Source organism: Choloepus didactylus, chromosome 13 (assembly GCF_015220235.1).
Source record: "Choloepus didactylus isolate mChoDid1 chromosome 13, mChoDid1.pri, whole genome shotgun sequence".
Classification (NCBI taxonomy): Eukaryota; Metazoa; Chordata; class Mammalia; order Pilosa; family Megalonychidae; genus Choloepus; species Choloepus didactylus.
The window spans coordinates 93652733-93671772 of NC_051319.1; the positions used below are offsets into that span (position 1 = coordinate 93652733).

Consider the following 19040-nt stretch of genomic DNA (forward strand, 5'->3'; position numbering starts at 1 on the left):
AACTCCTGTCAGAAGAGTTACATTTTATGTGCAAAACACAACCAGACATGCTCACTCATACACAAGATATAAAGACATCTTAAAATAATGGAAAGGCAAATAAGGATAAAATCAATATTGGATTTCAGAGCATAACACCATTGGATAGGGAAGTAATGTCCTCCTGAAAGGCAAGAAAACATATCACAGGGTTCTCCACAATGTTGCAATCGCCTCCTTGTTCTTTATTTACATTAGTAGCCAGGAGCCAGGCAGGCCATGCAAGTTTTAGGGGAGGATTAGGATAAAGAGGGTAACTAATGCATCTTTGGCTATGATATATTTATGCATAATAAAACCTTCTTATATGGAAACCACTGCTGCAACTCTATAGCTCATGAAACAAAAACAGCATCAATAGGATTCCAACGGGAATAGTTAGCCACATATTAAAAATGGGATTTTCAAACACTTTTTATGACTGCTTTGGCAGAGTAACTTGTACATAGGATGGAGTAATTGCAATGATATAGTGTTTTTTTTTAAAAAATGCAAGATCTACCCTTGTCCTTGGAAATATACTGAACATTTTTATAACCATCCTGGTGACAGACAAATTTACCAGATTTACAGGTGAACCAAAGCACACAGGATCAGAAAATTCTAACCAAAAGCCACAAAGAAATGTAAAATGAAGAGATTACATTTAAGATTATTTACATATAAATCTATAGAAATAAATATCTGTAGCAATTTAAGATCTGACCAAACAGAAGTTCGTGTAAAATGTAGAGGTTTCAATTGATCATAAGCTCAACGTGAGCCAACGATAAGACATGACTGCTGGGGAAAAGAAAAACCTCAATTCAACATCAAAGTACAATATAAAATAGTATTAAGAGAAATACACTAACATCCCTCAGTACACTTTACCCACCAGCCAATACTTTAAGAGGGACAGAAACAAATGTGAATTTGGCTGTAATAGAGAAACAGGTTATGAGAAAAGGGAGAGAGTCTGTAAACCATGTCAAATAAGGAGTGGTTCACGACATGGCTTACTGGGCCAAGCGATCCTTCTTCAAATATAAGATGTGTAACTATTCTGGAACGCATTTGCCCCCAACCATCTCCTAGGAATGTTGTTGAAAGAACTGCATGGACAGTTAGACTGGATGGCCTCATCCACCACATCCCTCCCAGCTCAGGGATTTTATGGTTTGTGGGAGCAGCAAAACCACATCTATTTTAAGTGGTGGTGGGCTAGGTCATTTCGTCTCCTTTTGGGGCAGAATACTTTCTAGAGGAAGGAGTGTTTTGACAACCAACCAGGCCCTTGAGAGAAAATAAGATGCACTGATGTGTAGACAGCCTTGCTGACTGGAAGATGCAATAGTGGCTCAACTCAGCACCCCTGACCCACCCTACCAATGACGACCGTCTGATCAAGTGGTTTGGCAATAAAACCCAGGCTGATGGGGCATCAGGAAGAAAGCCTCATGGCCAGATATTCTCCTTTACTCACCTATTTCAGAGCATGTGATTTAAAACTAATTCTGGGAGCTGCGTATCTCAAAGTATGGCCTGAAGACCACCTACATACGTATGGGAACAGACCATGTTCCTGAGTTCTGTTCCTACTGAATCAGAATTTGGTTAGGGGTAGGAACCAGAATGTTTCATTGCAACAGGATCCCCAGGTAGATCTTATGCATATCATCTCAGAACCAAGGCCCTAGAGCAACGTGTTCATATTTTGGTGTGCATGAGAATCACCAGGAGAACATGTTAAAGCTCAGGTTCCTGGGCTCCAGAGATTTTGCCTCATTAGATCTTAGGTGGGGCCCTAGAATTTGCCTTTTAAATATGCTCACAGTGATGCAGAAGCTGCCAATCAGTGGACCCTACATTGAGTGCAATTTCCTTAGAGAATTCCTAATTCCGTTATCAAAGAACTAAGATGTTGTGGCAAGCAGCTTCTGAAATGGTCCAAACATGGATTCCTGACCTGCAGGTAGTCACCTTGATAATCTCCTCCCCTTTTGGGTTCGCTGGACCTAGTGCTCACTGCTAAGAGATAGAATATTGGCAAAAGACATGGGATTTCACTTCTGAGATCAGGCTATAAAGGACTCCCTCTTGCTCTCTTTCTCTCTCTCTCTTTCTCTCTCAACTCTGAGATAATAAATTTTGTTGTTTCAAGCTACTGATTTGGGCAATGATTTGTCATGTAGTGATAGATAACTAATAATATAAACAGTTTGTGAGAGATTATCCTGAAATCACTAAGACACTTGGGTATTTAACCCATCATTCAAGTCCCATCTGATCTGCCCCTATTATAAAGGAGACAAAATGTGTGTATAAATGTAAATATTTAATAATACACAATATTTGCATGTCATTTATATCATAATTTTCTTAATGCTCTATTTTCAAGCCTTGGCCCAGGGAAAGCTTCCTCGGGGTTTCCGGGAAGTTGTGCGGGAGCTTAGCCTTGGGGGCAGGATGGAGGAAGTTAATATCTGCAGACCTCAAACCCTGGGAGGCAAATTCCCTCCTGCCAGCCCCCGTGAGCAGGGGAAATGGCACCTCCTCCAGTTCTAGCTGAAGAGAGAAGAAACCACCGGTTTCTCTGCTGGCAAAGGGAGGTGTCTTTCACTGAGAAAAGTCAGTGAAGGAAACAAACTCCAAACTGCTTGCCTTCTCACCAGTGCGGCGCCTTATTTCCTCATTTGGGGGAAGGCCATAAGGTTTCCCGGCAGGGTGGGCAGGGTTTCTCATTTTCTCCAGGAGAATCACGTGCTGAGAAATTTCAGAGGCAATATTTGTGGAAGCAACACAGTCAACTGCAAAAGGCTCTCGATGCCAAGCCTGGAGCCAGGACTGCTCACCTCTGCTCCATCATTAACTCCCTGGGTGACCCAGAATGAGCCCCTCTCCCTCTGCACCTTGCTCTCCCCATCTGTAAAATGGGGCGACTGGGCCAGGTGACGGCTCAGACCCTCCAGGATTAGGGCCTGTGAGTCTACGGCAGGAAGGCAACTTGTGGTCATGTCACCTGATGGTTGGGCGGGACAGCTGTCCTCAGAGGGCCAGGCCCCCGCCACTCAGCCACCGCGCCCTCTCCGAGGAGAGCCCGGAGGGGCTGCTGTGCCACAGAGGGCTCCGGCGGATGTGGTTCAGCCTGCTCCTAATGGCGTCCTGCAGCTCCTCATCACCCAGCAGGACCGCTGCTGCCAGGGCCAGCAGGAAGTATTCAGTGGCATCGTGGGCATCCTAATCCCATGGCATGGAGGCAAAGAAGAGACGGCGTTAGCAAACGTTTCCAGGAGAGGATGGGGAGGCCATGCTAGGAACTCTGGAAATGACAGCTTTTGTCTGCCCAACATACTTTCCCATCCCCTTCTGGTTGGGGGTAATTCCTCTCCCACCCCACTCTTATCCCTGTGGTACTGATCACCACAGTGCCCCTGATCCCCAGGCATGGGGATGGTACTTCTCCAGGCTCAGCCTATCATGATAGCATCACCCCAGGGACAGTGGTTCAGGGATGCATATATAACCCAAGCTGCCCATCCCAGTCCTTCCCCAGGATTTTCAAGGTGACCTGGCAAGGAAAGGGGTCCCTTGTCTTTCAGATGTGGGTTTGAGTCTGCCATGAGCTGGAGGGGCATGAAGCCAAGAAACAAAAAGAAACGGAAATATACAGAGCCAAGAGATATGGGGGGGAGGGCACACATGATGACATTTGAGTCTCAGGATCCAGATCTACCTGTAACTAAATCCATACCTGAACTTTGCAGTTACTTGAGCCAATAAATTGTCTTTTTTGCTTAAGGCTGTTTGAGTTGAAAGCTTCCCCTTGCAATCCGTAGTGTCACTCACACTTTGCCCCTGAATCACTTGCTGGGGGCTGGGGACAGAAGCAAGATGGCAAGGGAGTGCCTTCACATCCCTCCCCACATGGCAGGGATGAGAAACAGATGCCTCTTAGGGTGAGACTCAAAGAGAAATGCCAGGATCCAGGATCCATTAACACTCACAAGTCAATAATTAATTCAGGCCAGAAACACAGTCTGGCAAATAAGGGTAGGGGCCCCTGGGGGCCCACCACAGGCAGGACTCAGAGGCCCCTGCATCTCGGGACTAAGGTTTGGGGTGGAGAGGACAGGGAACTAACTCTCTTAAGGGGAAGCCAAAGCCCAAGCACACAGCTCAAGGGTCAGAGTTGTAACAGACAACTGCAGACCACTAGCATAGTTTTGGACGTGACTGGAAAAATAAATCCTGGAGCCAACACCAGCACAGCAAGAGGAGAAGCCAGGCTAACTTACTTAAGCTTGCTTACATTTGAGGATACCTCATTATCACAAACATACTAAAATGTATCCACCTTTCTCCTTAAATATAATTTTATACAACCTTATAAGAAATGGGTTGCAGTTGACTAGTTGGCTTGTCACATTTTGAGGACATACAGTAAAGTATTTATTCATTTCTATTTTAATCTGGGAGCTTGCAGTTCTTTTGTATGGTGATCGTATATTTTCATAAGCCCTCGAGGAGCTCACAGATATTAGGCAATATGCCTGAAGTGGCTAATGGATAAACAGCCCTAGAAATTATAGCAGGGAAAGGAGAAAGAGAACTATGATCTGTCTCCTCAGCAGAGATGGGAGCAAAGTCTCGATCCCCAGGTGGGTTAAATGGAAAGAGCAAACGTCCCCAGTGGAACCACTATCTACCTTATGGGGCAAGACTCCCCACCTTAGTCCTTTGGACAGTCTCTACCCCACCCCAAAGGCTTCTGGCCACCTTTGCAAGGGTCAGGAAAGAATGCAATTGGATTGTAGTCCTTGCACAACCTTGGAAGCCTCACTCTTACATTTAGCTGGTAGTAGGTGAGTCGGCCCAGGCGATAGTACACCCTGGCATAGTACAGGGCCTCCTTGGGGCTCTGCAGCCAGAGCGGACAGAGGGACAATGTCTTCAGGTAGCAGTCCTCAGCCATCTCGTACATGTGCAAGGAATAGTACACTGTGGCCAGGCGGTGAAAGGCCACCAGCTCCTGCCTCTGATCTCCTAGGATTGGGAAGGCAGAGAGACAGAGAAAGAGATTCTGTAGCCAACACTTTGCACCATTCATGCACTCATTCATTCTGTAGAATTTTCTGAAGGTCTGCTAAGTGTCAGGAGCTGTGCTTGGAGCTAGTTATATGACAAGAAACAAAGCAGAAGAAGTCCCAACCCTCATGAAGGTTATTGTCTCACAGGACACAGACATTCCTTAAATAATCTCACAAACAAATGAAGAATTACACCTGTGTTACGCTACAGATGAAAACATAGGGCGCTAATTGGGGTATTTTTCCTAGTCAAGGTTTTCTGGGAAGACTCCCTGAAGAAAACTTTCTCCTTATTGCAAGTGTCACTGTAACTCAGGGTTCTGGAAAATAACAATCATTTCCAAATCCCTGTGATGGGACATGATGACAAGACTATCTTGACTGAGCAACTAAGAATGCCTTATGATGGAATAACTCTGCATGACAAATGCCTTCCCCACATAAAAGTGGCTCTCTGTAGCAGACAGGCTAACTGCATTCAGAGTCACCCCCGAGTGAGACCAGTGGAGGTCTCAGATAAGCTGCAGAGAAATCACCTGTTCACTTTTAGACTGTGCTTTATTTAGAACATTGATTTCTAGTGGGTCTATGCCTTGTTGTTTTGAGTTTTGGTGGGTTTATCGTTTTAAAACTAGCTAGACTCCTTTATACAAAATGGTCTTTTACAGGGAACAAAGGCTTCCAGTGTTGTCTTTGGAATATTTGCAAGGTAGCTGTTTGACATAATCTAAAAACATCACTTTTAGGCTTCAAAGTGCCAAAAGTCAAAATTAAACGAGAAGATCCAAGGGAGAGAAATACTTTCTGGTATGGAAAAATCCAGTCATGAGGAAATTGCATGTCTAGAGTCTGCTTTCAGCTTCTGTCCATGGAAGGGAAAAGAATGTTCAGAGGGAGCCTCCTGGGCAACCTAAGGCCTTTCCTGAGATTAGCAGGCAGTCGTCTCAGATAAGGTTTTCTGCAGTAAAGGCAAAGAGAGAGAAGCTTTGAAGTGCAATTAGACACGACAAAGTCCAGCACCATCCACATCTGATGCATGGAAATGCCCAGAAGTCCTTCTAGGATCGTCATAGAAGACTCCATTTACCTCTATATCCTCCTCTAATCAAACCTGCTTTTCCTCAAGCACCAACACTTGAGAGGAGGTTTTCAAAATCTTTTTTTAGTCTACTTTTTCCTGTTTTTAATGACTTGCATTGTTTGCTACTGGTTTTTGTTGAAAAGGCCAGCTATTTCAGCTATGTCATGAGTTAAGTTAATGCACTAGCTAGCCTGGGAATCTGACCTTCATTTACATTTTGATTCCATGGGAAAAATGTGCTTTTGACCATCAACCAACTAATTAAATATCCAGGACACAGGCCTTTTGTATTGGGGGCATCACATGTGCATGGATAAAATGTCATTTACCCTATACTCAGAGAATATCAGCTGTGATACAGTAATTAGCTGATACAGGTAATTCTTATCAAAGCACTGTGCTTCTTCATAATAACTGCATGCAGAGGGTACTATTATTAATTCTGAGTTGTTGATGATAATCTTGAGGCTTACAAAGGTTTAACAGCTTGCTCAAAGTGACAATGGGACCTGGGATTGGAACTCAAGCATTCTGATTCCAGAACTTATACTACGATTGATTTGTTGTCTACCCTCAAATAGTGTTTATCCTTCCCATTCAACATGCCCAGCAATCAGGACCACTTACCTGCAACCATGCTGAGTCTGGCAGCCAGGGTGGCAAATTCCAGAGCCTTGTCATAGCCTTCGAGGCTCATCTGCAGCTCCGTCAGCTTGTTGAAAATCCGGAGCTCGGTTCTGACCACTTTCAACCTCCTCGCCAAAGGAACTGCCCCAGCCTGAGAACAGAGGCCCAAGGAACCTTAGTTGGTCTAGCTAGGAACTATTGATACATACCGTACCCTGGGAGCCTATGTTCTACTGGCAGGGTGGGGGTGGAGGGCAGTGGACTAAAATGAATGAGGGAGGACCATGTTTCCAGGCAGGCCTTTTCTCAACCGTTTCTCCTGGTTCTTGCTCTTTGTTGCTTTGCTCACATCTTAGAGATGGAAGTACAGTGATTATCAGGTCCACCCCTGTCTCCTAAATTAGGGAAACTGAGAGCAGGAAAGGGGAAGTGACTTTTTCCAAGGTTACATGGGAAGTTATTCACTTTCCAGCCATGTGCTCCCAGAACACCCACAGTGCTTGAATACAAAGTACACATATGGTCTGAAAGTGTTTGAAAAATGATCATTTCTATTATTTTTATTATTGTATAATTTTAGGCATGTTGTCTCATCTCTCTGAGCCTTATTTTTTATCTATAAAATGTATACGAAGTGAGCACCTCGATAGCACAGGGACTGGTTTCTTGTTCTCTGCTGTTTCCCCACCCCTAGTTTAGTGCCTGGCACATATTTGGTGTGTGATAAACATTTGATGACTGAATAAACAAATGAACAAACAGATGAATGGGTATCCAAATTAGTGAAATTATAAAATCAAATAAGATAATGAGGTTTCACAGACTTCAGTCAGTGATGGACAATAATTAAGATTTTTGACATATTTTCTTGATACCTGGGCATTTATTTAATTAGTATATTTCTTAAATTAATTCTCTTTTATTTTGCTTTACCTATGCATAATATCTGTGAAATCATGTGTTTGTTGAGCTAGTATTACATACACATTTTAAATTTTAATATATCTTAATTCATGCTTAATAAAAACACAGGGAAAAAAGTATTCATCCATGTACCACTTTAAATCATGTCTCATGCCACCAGTAGTATGTGGGAAACACTCTAGGAAGCACGGAAGTGTGCTACAACTGTAAAGTACCATGTACCCAAGAAATGTAATTATTATGTTGTATTATCCAAGAAAGGATAATTTATCAAGCCTGAGAATGCCTGAGCTTATCAGACACTTTCCTGAGAGCCTACTAGACAAAAGAGGAGGGCCAGCATGTGGGCAGCAGACGAAGGAGGGAAGATAAAGAGATCCCCACAAGTGAGGGAAAGGGGGCCCAAGGCTCACACTCGTGCCAGACATGGCTCACAAACTGCGCAGCCCTGACGTACGCGGTAATACTCCATCGCACGATGCCTGCTGCGGGTCCCGTTGAAGAAGACATCTCCGGCTTCTTCATAGAGCTTGAGAGCCAGGGAGGGCTCCTCTGACTTCAAGGCTGTCTGGATGCCTGCCTGGTGGGACAGACATGGATGTAAAAGGCAGAAAGAAGGACTTCCAACCCCCCACACAACTCTCGGTGGTAAGACCCTGACTGCCTAGTTTAACCCTCTACTGAAGTCCTCCAAATCTTGAATTGTCCTTCACACTCCCAGAGGCAGTCAGAAAGAAGCCTAAGGGATTCTCCAGTCTTGCATTTCTCCACTATGGTGTAATTAGCATGACACAGGCAATATTTATCAAAGACTTATTATGTACCAAACTGTACTGTGTCCTTTATAAGGGTAATCATTAATCTTCACAGCAAGTACATGAGTTGGGTGATTATTTTTGCTGGTACTAGAGATGATTTTCTGCAGGGCATAAACAATCATTTTACATTTTAATAGTTAAGTATATAATTTAATGTGTTTTAGAAGAGAAAAGAATAATAATAATACATCAAACCCATGATTTCAGACAGCACTGTTTAAGATAAGGCTAAGTTTTAAAAGCTAAGTGGATTTGAAGTCCAGTCAAAGAAAAATAAGTAAATAATGGTATAGATGGTACATGAATATGGCGAAATCATGACATTGATATGTAAATGACTGAGGTTTAGAAAATAGTGATCTGGTCCAACCTACATTTTCCAGATGGATTTCCAGCCCAATACACCTAGCCCCCATGACCTTTTTATCTCTGGCTAGCTCCTTCATATTTCATCTAAATGAAATGTAATGAAGAATGTACCAATGCGTTTCCAGCACAGTTAGAGGACCTCAAATAATCTTAGGTAGGAGAATGATCCACTTCAATGGGAATGACCCTGCAGAACATCAGGCTCATTTGCACCCTACAGTTGGATTGGGTCCGGGACCTGTTCTGGTTGATGAACATCTAATTGCTGGTGCAAGACCTTCCAATTGCTATTACTGAATATGCAGCTATACAGAAAGAGAGGCAGTGAGGTGAAATCCTGGAGACAGAGGTCTCTGCTACCAGTGCAATGCATAAATCTGAACAGCTCTCTCTGGGCCTCAGCCTCCCAGAGCATGAAAGAAGACTGAATGGTCTGCTCTCTGAAAATTCTTCCATGTCTAAAATTCTGAGGTAGAATAGTGTGGAATTTGAGAGTGAAGGCTTTAAGTCAGACTGCCTGGGTACAATTCTCCGCTCCATCACTTACTAGCTGTATCAACCTGGGCAAGTTACTCAGACTCTCTGAGCCTCATCTGGAAAATGGAAAATGGAAATTGCAATAGAAACTCCTACTGCATATGAAGTGTATAGTAGTCTTCTGCACGTAGTAAGCATTCAATCAATATTACACAGCCTTTATTAAGCCTCAGTTGGAGTGATTTTGTGCAAGTTTGAATAATAATATGAGGGGTGAAGGATAGGGAGTTAAAAGGGAGGAAAGAAAGGGGAAGGAAGGAAAGATAACATACATTTTTGATGGAACAAAACATCTTACACATTTTCATATTATTTAATGTCAGTATTATGCAGATAATACTAACAGATTATAATAATGAAATACAATTTAGTAAGTATTTACAAAGTCCCAAGAACTTAGTAAATGCTTTCTGCATAGTTATTAAGTAAGTGACATATTGTTTTTTTTTTTCTTAGTAATCCTTACTATATGAGGGGGGGCTCACACATGAAGAAGCTGAGGCCCAGAGCACACTCATGTAGCAAGCCCAAGGTCATAGGGCCCATGAGAGATGGCCCTGTGATTTGATTCCAGCTCTGTCTTTAATCACTACACTTCACCACACTTCAGATATTAAAGATATGCAACCCAAAATCACAAGAACAATAACCATAACATCCCTAGCCACCCACCCTACCTTGAATTTTAGCAAAACCCTGAAATCAGGGTGTGAGTCCCTCTTAGGAAAGATGGATATACTTAACTTAGCAGCCAGGGAGTCTCCTCCCCTCACTTCCTTCCAGGCTCACACGTGTGGGAAACTCAGGCTGCAGCTCAGAGCCTGACCCTTTGCTGCTGTCGCTCAGCCTGTTAGGCTGCCCTGGTTTCAATCATGTGTCCAGTGAACAGCCCAGGGTGTTGACCCTGCCTCAAGGGCTTGGCGTGGCTCTCTCCTCTCTCTGGTTCCAGCTGGTGAATTTGGGGGGATGGCTGACCTCCCCCACGACCCAAGTCTGCAGCCCTCAAGAGTCCTGTGAGAGGCCTACCTGCAGGTACAGCTCCACCAGCTCGTCTTCCTTCAGGAGGTAGTGGAGTCGCCCGGCCCTGAGCCAGGCCTCGGCCGCCTTGTCTCTCTCCCCCAGGTCTATGAAGATGCGCAGGCTCTCCTTGATGCAAGTGAGGGATCTCCTGAGGGACCTGGGGGGTAGATAGGGACTGGTGATGAGGGAGGCCGCAGAGGGGCCTCAAAAGCCTCAGCACAGAGGAACCCGAGGCTCCGTGAGGGAGCCCTGTCTGGATGACACAAAGATGCCTGATCTGAATCGCGGTCTGCCCCAACCAGCTGTGTGACCTTGAGAAAGTACAGAACCTCTTCAATGCCCAGGTTTCCTCATGTGTAAAATGGGGATATAATTGAACCTGCCTCCCAGAGCTGTTGTAAGAATTAAATAAGGTGATAAAACTAGAGAGCTAAAAATTGCCTTGCACATGGTAAGCATTTGATGAATGCTTAAATGTTGGTTACTATTATTATCATTATCATTACTGATCCATGGGCCACCCATCTTTCTGCTGCTCTATAACATATTTTTCATAAGCACCTAAAACACAGTGGATGCCAAATGTATATTTTTTGAGTGGAAGCAATTGAGATTCCCTGCAAATGGAGGGTTTTCCAAAGGCGACTGCCTCCCACCAAGGTTTACACCTGATTCGGGTCTCCAGTTAAAAAAAAAAAAAACAAACAAGTGCCTCTATGGTCTAAAACGGGGAGGTGGTCTCCAGCTTCCTTGGTTCTTTCCTATTACCACTCGCCATCCCATTTCTTGACAACTGTCTATGGCTGATCGTCACCCACCAGATGAGCCGCTGCTTGGCCCAGATTGACCAAGCATGCCAGTTCCTCCACCCCCACCTGCTGGCTACAGGTTTAGACCAGCCTTCAAATTAAAACGTGTAAGGAGCACGGCTGGTGGATCAGCATCAATATCTCCTTATTTCCAGTTCTTGTACACTGTCCTGCCTGGAGATCTCCTCTCCTTTCCAATCTCCTTGCTTCTTTTTCTCATTTTTCCTTTCCCCAAAGTTCAGTCTCTGAGGCTGAGCCCTGCTTCTTCCTTCCTGCCAGGACACCAGCCATGCACCTGGGGTCAGGTCACCCTGATACACCTGCATGCCCAGACTTCCTACCACACCCTGTTGGGGATTCCCAGATCCCTGCCCAGATGAGTCTGTCTGCCCACTGGCCTGAGCCCAGCCTCCAATAAGCTGTTGTGTGCTGTGTCATAATAAGAACTGCCACTGTGTCAGATAAGCGCTTTCAGTATACATTCTCTCATTTAATCCTCATAGAAACCCTAAATCATGGGGGCTCTTAACCTATTTTTCGAATAAAGAAATCCAGTATTTTTAAACCTGCCCAGGTTTGTACCACTCATTTTGAAAGCTTTCATTTTAAGCACTGCGCTGCTTTGTCTTACAATAACAATGGCAGTAACTGTCACCTACTATTTATTAAGCACTTAGCATGACTAGGTAATTTACATGCATTCTCATTTCAGCACAGCAGCCCTAAGATATCAGTACTATTACTATATTCATTTTACAAATGGAAAAATTAAGGCTCAGAAAGGGTAAATGACTCAGACAAGGTAATAAACCAGTTTAAACCAGGATGTGACCCTGACGATCTGACTCCAAAACCCTCACGCTCATATCAGCAAGAAGCTCTTAATTTCAAAAATCAGTGTGTGGAAAATTTTTGCTTTCTTTTACAACTCTAAGAAACTTGATGTTTTTAAGAACATAAGCTATTTTAAAGCTTGAGCAAATCTTTCTCATCTGCAAAATTAGGGTAGTGATGTACATCATAGCCTTGTGTGGTGGATTAAAGCTGTATGAACCCCAGAAAAACATACTCTTAAATCTAATCCATTCCTGTGGGTGTGAACCCATTGTAAGTAGGACATTTTGATAAGGCTACTTCAGTTAAGGTGTGGCCCAGCCCAATCAGCATGGGTCTTAATGCTATTACTGGAGTCCTTCATAAGCGGAATGAAATTCAGACAGAAAGAGAGAAAGAGCCACAGAGGGAGCAGCCAGAAGCTGAACATCAACGGAATCCAGAAAAGAAGAGAGACCAGGAGATGCCTCCATGTGCCTTGTCATGTGACTAGCAAAGGACAAAACATCAGTGGCAGCCAGTCTCAGAACACCAGACTTCAGGGAGATAGCGTCATCTTGATGATGCATTGATTTGGACGTTCTCTTAGCCTCAAAACCATCAGCAAATAAACTGCCATTGTTTAAGCCAGCCTAGGAAACTAAAACACCTTGTGATAAATGAAAAAATGTCAGTGAAAGCAATTCTTTCCTGGTTTAAGATTACAGAAATGTTAGAGATTAGTAATATTAGTTATACTGAAAACCAAACATTAAGCATTATTTTTTCAACTCCATAGGAATTGGTAAAGAATAAAAGCCAGGAATAACGCCTTCTAGGCTGCTATTGTGTCCTCACGCAAGAATTAGTCATTATTTAGTGCAGACCTATTGCATGCAAGGTGTTCCTTCTTTCTAAAAATAACATTCACATCCTGTGTGGCACTTACCACAATTTATATGATAAGTTGGTGATTATTTATATAATGTCTATTTCCCGTACTACTCCATAAGCTCTGTAACCTTGCGGACTGTATTTCCTTTGTTCGATTGTTAGCACACTGGCTGGACCACAGTAGAATCTCAGTAAATGTTTGTTTAATTGATTCAACACATCCACAAAGTTCTCATGAGCCTCCCCTGGGTCCGTTCTACAGAAAAGCACCCTTCTGATTTATGTCACCTGAAGGCAGATAACAAGACCCCCCCAAGGACCCCTCCAACTGAGAGACTGAAAACCCTCATCAAACTAGATTCTAAGTATCCCAAGGCAAAGACCTGAAGGCTGGGCCAAAAGTTTTCAGCATCTACTTGCCCAACGAACCGCACCATCTCCCACCTCTAAATCCTACAGAAAATCCTTCAAATAGGAGAAATTTAAATCAATAGAAAGGCAGGATAGGATGACGAAAACCACCTTGAGTTGGGGTGTTGGGAATCTGAGCTAATACCAGTGAAGTAAGGACCTACTAGTGTAATAAGTTTGGACTCTATCGCAGGAAGGGGTCAACCCAGATGAAAAATGAAGTCATATTCATCCATACAATTCCATGAGATTTTACTATATTGCCATCCAATCTATTGTCTATCTAGGATGATTAGTACTGGCTGAACAGGCAGAATATATACTGTATAGTTAGGAATATGCACTCGAGACCAAGGGTTGGCAAACTGTGGCCCAGAAGCCAAATCCAGCCTGCCATCTGCTTTTGTAAATAAAGTTTTATTGGAACACAGCCATACACACTTATTTACATATTATCTATGGCTGCTTTCATGCTACAATGGCAGAGTGGAGTAGTTATAACAGAAACTGTATAGCCCACAAAGCCTTAAATATTTATTATCTTACCCTTTACAGAAAATGTTTGCTGACCTGTGCTCTAGACACAACCTGTATGAGTATCGATCCCTGCTGTGTGGCCTTGTGCCTGTTGGAAGCTGTTATGGACCCCAAAAGAGCCATGGTCTTTTAATCCAATCTTATGGTGTGGGACCTTTTAACTGAATGTTTCCATGGAGATGTGACCCAGCCAACTGTGGGTGAGACCTTTGATTAAATTATTTCCATGGAAGTGTGAAAGCATGCATTAGTTTACTGGAGTACTTAAGAGAGCTCATGGAGAGAAGGAGTTAGAGAAGCTGAGAGAGACATTTGGAGAGAAGCTAAGATATGTAATCCAGAGTTTGTACCCAGGAGAAGCTAAGAGCTGACACAGATGCTTGGAAATGCTGGAAGATGCAGACAGAAGGGTATTTGGAGATGTTAAGCTAAGAGACGAAGCCCAGAGTTTGCCCCAGAGAAGCTAAGAGAGGACCCCCAGATGCTCAGAAAGAAATGCCCCAGGAGAACCAAGCAGAGAGTTGAGAGAAGCTAAGAGAGACAGAAGCCCAGAGACATTTTGGAGAAAGCCATTTTGAAATGCAACCAAGGAGGAAAAGGACCAGTAGATGCCGGCCACATGCCTTCCCAGCTGACAAGAGGTGTTCCGGATGTCATCGGCCATACTTCAGTGAAGGTGTCCTCTTGTTGATGCCTTAGTATGGACACTTCTAAGACCTTATAATTGTAAATTTGTAACCTAATAAATCCCCTTCATAAAAACCAATCCATTTCTGGTATTTTGCATAATGGCAGCTTTGGCAAACTGGAACAGGCCTCCTGCAAGTTATTTGGCTTCTTTGGCTGTCAGTTTTAACTCTTCTTACTTCATATGGTTATCCTGAGACTTGAGTTAAAGGCATGCAAAGCAATTACACAGTGCATGACCAATGGATGCTCTCTGTTACCCGTATGGACAACGTGTTCTCTATGGATACTCATTGTGCAGAACTAGAGGTCCATTGTCCCCCTCCCAACCCCCTCATTACCTCCTGGAAGCAGGCTCGAGTTCTCTCTCTACCTCACGTCCCAGTTCTAGCTGATCCTCAAACTCTGTTAAATCTAAAAATGTCTTACAAATGTCTTCCATTGCTACTGCTATTTGCTCTTCCTAAAATGCTATTCCTTTACCCTTCTCCACTTTCAAAATCTTACTTATCCTCCAAAGCCTTTCTCAAATGCTGCCACCTTCATGAATTCTTCCTGACAGATCGTCTCCACCTTAGCTGGAAGTGTTCTCTCTTTTCCCTCCAAACCTGTCCCTGCAGATGCCTACAGTTTCTTCGATGGAAGCTTCCTGCTTTTTCTGGCTATGGCTTTCAATTATGGGAGAATGGAAATCCCCTAAGGAGAGTTTATTTATTGTTGAAGAAATCTGTCTTTTGTTGAAGAAATTGTCAAGACTCACTTAATTAAATTCCTCTTAAAAATCTGTGCCAGAAAAAAAAATTTGTTCCAACAGAAACATTTGTTATGTTCTTTTATCAGACAGTGAGAATTTCATAAGAGCTCCCCTTTTTACCTTAGCTACCAGGAAGCTTAGAGCTAAATTACAGTAACCACTCCCAGGTGCATTGAAATACACATTTATCTGTGTTTATGAGCTGCTCTTTGTTCTTTTTTTTTTTTATTTCAAGTGCTCTGTAGGAGTAAGTGACTTATACATGCTAAATAAGCATTACAACAACATGTTCTCTCTGATGAACTGGGCATTCTGTAAGGGAATAATGAACTCATGTTTGCCTTTGACACCTAAGGTATTTCCCAATCATCCTTTCAGTATCACTCATGGTGGTGGTAAAGCAGGAGAAGTTGATGTTATTTTCCTTCCAACAACACAAATAGGAGCAACAGATCCTAGAATCACAGAATATTAGGATTAAAAGATCCAGATCCTCGATAAACTTCTGGAATGACAGAGTAAGGATCTCTGAAAATCTACTCCTCCATAAAAGCAATGAGAACATTGGCAAAAAATTGTCAGAATCCACTTTTACAGAACTCTAAAAACTAACCAAATGTTTGCAAAAGTCCAAGGAAAATATATTCAAGAAAAATGGCTGAATCTCAGTAAGAACAGTAAACTTTCTGGCATTTTAACTTTCCCTATCCCCATCCCCCTCTCCACATCTCTGTAGTAGCCTTGAAAACCAACAGCCTCACAATCATGTAGCCATGAAAACCAGCAGCTTAGCAGCCACCAGAGGAGACATAATAGGTTTGGAGTTCCCCAAAAGCCCCATCCCCCCAAAACTGTCACTATTTGAGCTGCCTGGCAGTTCCCAGAAGCCTCCACTTTAAGGGTTTGTCTTTATTTGACTGACTCAAAGCTCCCATAGTGCAGAACAACTTTCCCCCCTGTCCAGGGCATTTGTTGAATAAACATCAGCACCATTTTTTTAACATCACTGCCTGAGGCTTTAGTAACAGTTGGGGCAAACAGGAAGCTGACCAAAAAAATATAGAGGGAAAATCCAAACAGTAACAAATTTGTGCAGGGTTTTGAAAAGCTCCAACATTTTCCTGGGAATCTAGAAAACTACACACATGTGCAGAGTTGAGCACATGCCCAGGAAAGACCTTGAAGAGCCTTAATCTCACTTTTCCTACTAACATTAAGGTTCTGCAAAAACAGGAAGTGAAGGTTAAGGCAGAGTTGTAAACTGCCTGCCGAAGCATTGAAAACATACCCCAACACACATAGACCACCTCTGCAAATGGTGGGAGACTTATTGTTGCAAGGCATTTAAGTAAATCTCTGTCCAAACATCAGCTGACTGATAAGTTAACTGAGCAGAGGCTTTAGAGGTCACAAATGACAAAGAATACAGACTTTACAGAATTACTTCAAGAAAGTTTCTAAACAAACAAAGAGAAGCAGCAGCAACAACAACAAACAGCAACAAAAATAAACAATGGGGGAGGGAAGAAATAGATTTTCAGAGTTGATACATTATATTATTTTAAATGTTCAATTTTCTACTAAAAATCATGAGATATGCAAAAAATAAAAAATAAAAAAAATAAAAAGCCAGTAATGTTTGCCCCATACTTAGGAAAAAAAAAAAAAATAGGAACTGTCCCTAATGAAGCCCAGACGTATTAGATGGAAACTTTAAATCAGCCATTATAAACATGTTCAAAGAATTAAAGTAACTATGTCTACAGAACTAAAAGAAAGGATGAGAATGACATTTCAGCAAATAGAGAATATCAATAAAAATACAGAAATTGTTTTTTTTTAAAAAAAGAGAAGAACCAAATAGAAATTCTGGAGTTATAATGTACAATAACTGAAATGAAAAATTCACTACAGGGGCTCAGCAGCAGATTTGAGCTGGCAGAAGAAACAGGTACTTTAACACAGGTGAGAAAAGAATGAAGAAAAATGAAGAGAACCTCAGAGACCTGTGGGACACTATCAAGCGTTCCAGCATACGCATAATGGGAGTCTCAGAAGGAGAGGAAAGAGAGTAAGTGGCAGACAGAATATTTAAGAAATAATGGCAAAAACTCCCCAAATCTGATGCAAAACATTATGTACACATCTAAGAAGCTTGACAAATTTTAAGTGTATAAACTCAAAGAGATCCACACCTAGAAACATCATAATCACACTGTTGAAAGCAAATACAATGAATCTAGAAAGCAGCAAGAGACAAGCAACGTGTCTTGTCCTAGGTATTCTCAATAAGATTAAGAGTTAATTTTTATAAGAAAACATGGAGGCCAGAAAGCAAGGAGATGATATATTTAAAGTGCTGAAAGAAAAATACTGTCAACCAAGAATTTTTTATCCAGCAATATTATGCTTTGAATGTGAAGGAGAAATTAAAATATACTCAGATAAACAAAAACTGAGAGAATTCATCACTAGCAGACCTGCTCTATAAGAATACTAAAGAGAATCCTTCAGAATGAAATTAAATGAAAATAAACAATAACACAAATCCATACAAAGACATAAAAAGCATCAGTAAAGGTAACTACATAGGTTAATATAAAAGATAATAAAAGTGTATTTTTGCAACTCTTTTCTTTGCCTGATTTATTAAAAAAAAAAAAAAAACAGCAAAAGCAGTAATTATAAAACTGTTGGTGGTTATAATTATAAAGAAGCAATTTGTATGACAATAATAGCCCAAAGAAGAAGGGAAGAAAAAGGAGATAAATGGGAACAAAGTTTTTGTACACAATTGAAATTAATTTAGTAATAATCTGAATCAGATTATTATAAATTAAGGTGGTTAATTGTACTCTCCAGAAGAACCACTAAGAAAAGGACAAAAAATAGAGTAAAAAAAGCAAGAAGGGGATTAAAATATTCATTAATAGATTCCTATTTAACACAAAAGAAGACAGTAATGGAGGAAATGAAGAACAAAAAATTCAAGAGATATAAAAAACTAGCCACAAAACAGGTAAAGCTTATCAGTAATTACATTAAATATAAATCTATTAAATATTCCAGTCAAAGGCATGCATTGACAGAATGGATTTAAAAAACATGATACAACTATATGCTGTCTACAAGAGACATGCTTTAGATTCAAATACATAAATTTGTTGAAAGCAGAAGAATGGAAAAAAGATATACCAGGCAAACAACAACCAAAAGAGAACTAGCATAGCTATACTAATACCAGGAGGTGGAAAGTCCAAAAATGTTATGAGACAAAAAAAGGTTATTTTGTAATGATAAAAGGGTCAATACATCAGGAAAACATATAAATTATAAATATATACGCATCTAACAAGATAGCCACAAAAAAACAAAAAGCAAAGGGTAACAGAATTGAAGGGAGAAATTGACAATTGAACAATAATAGTTGGATTCTTCAATATCCAACTTTCAATAATGTATACAACAACTAGACAGAAGATCCATAAGAAAATAGAAGTCTTTAACAACACTATACAATAATTAGACCTAAAATAAATCTACAGAACACTCCACCTAACAATGGAAGAATACATTCTTCTCAACTGCACATGGAACTTTCTCCAGAATAGACCATATGTTAGGCCTCAAAACAAATCTCAAGAAATTTTA

The 19040-nt window shown here is 41.7% G+C and overlaps 1 protein-coding gene across 3 annotated transcripts in view; it reads right to left on the reverse strand.

Moving 5' to 3' along the window:
* Positions 1-476: 476 nt before the first annotated feature.
* Positions 477-19040, reverse strand: part of SH3TC2 (SH3 domain and tetratricopeptide repeats 2) — a 67541-nt gene continuing 48977 nt past the window's right edge. For 2 of the 3 annotated variants that reach the window (XM_037801659.1, XM_037801658.1), the window contains exons 13-17: positions 10491-10641; positions 8198-8320; positions 6817-6967; positions 4868-5064; positions 477-3258 (exon numbers count right to left, since the gene is read on the reverse strand). In XM_037801659.1, the coding sequence (XP_037657587.1) occupies positions 3067-3258; positions 4868-5064; positions 6817-6967; positions 8198-8320; positions 10491-10641 (814 nt within the window). In that variant the 3' untranslated portion in view covers positions 477-3066. Of the gene's footprint in view, positions 3259-4867; positions 6067-6816; positions 6968-8197; positions 8321-10490; positions 10642-19040 lie in introns of those variants that run through there. The other variant, XM_037801660.1, reaches the window with a different exon arrangement.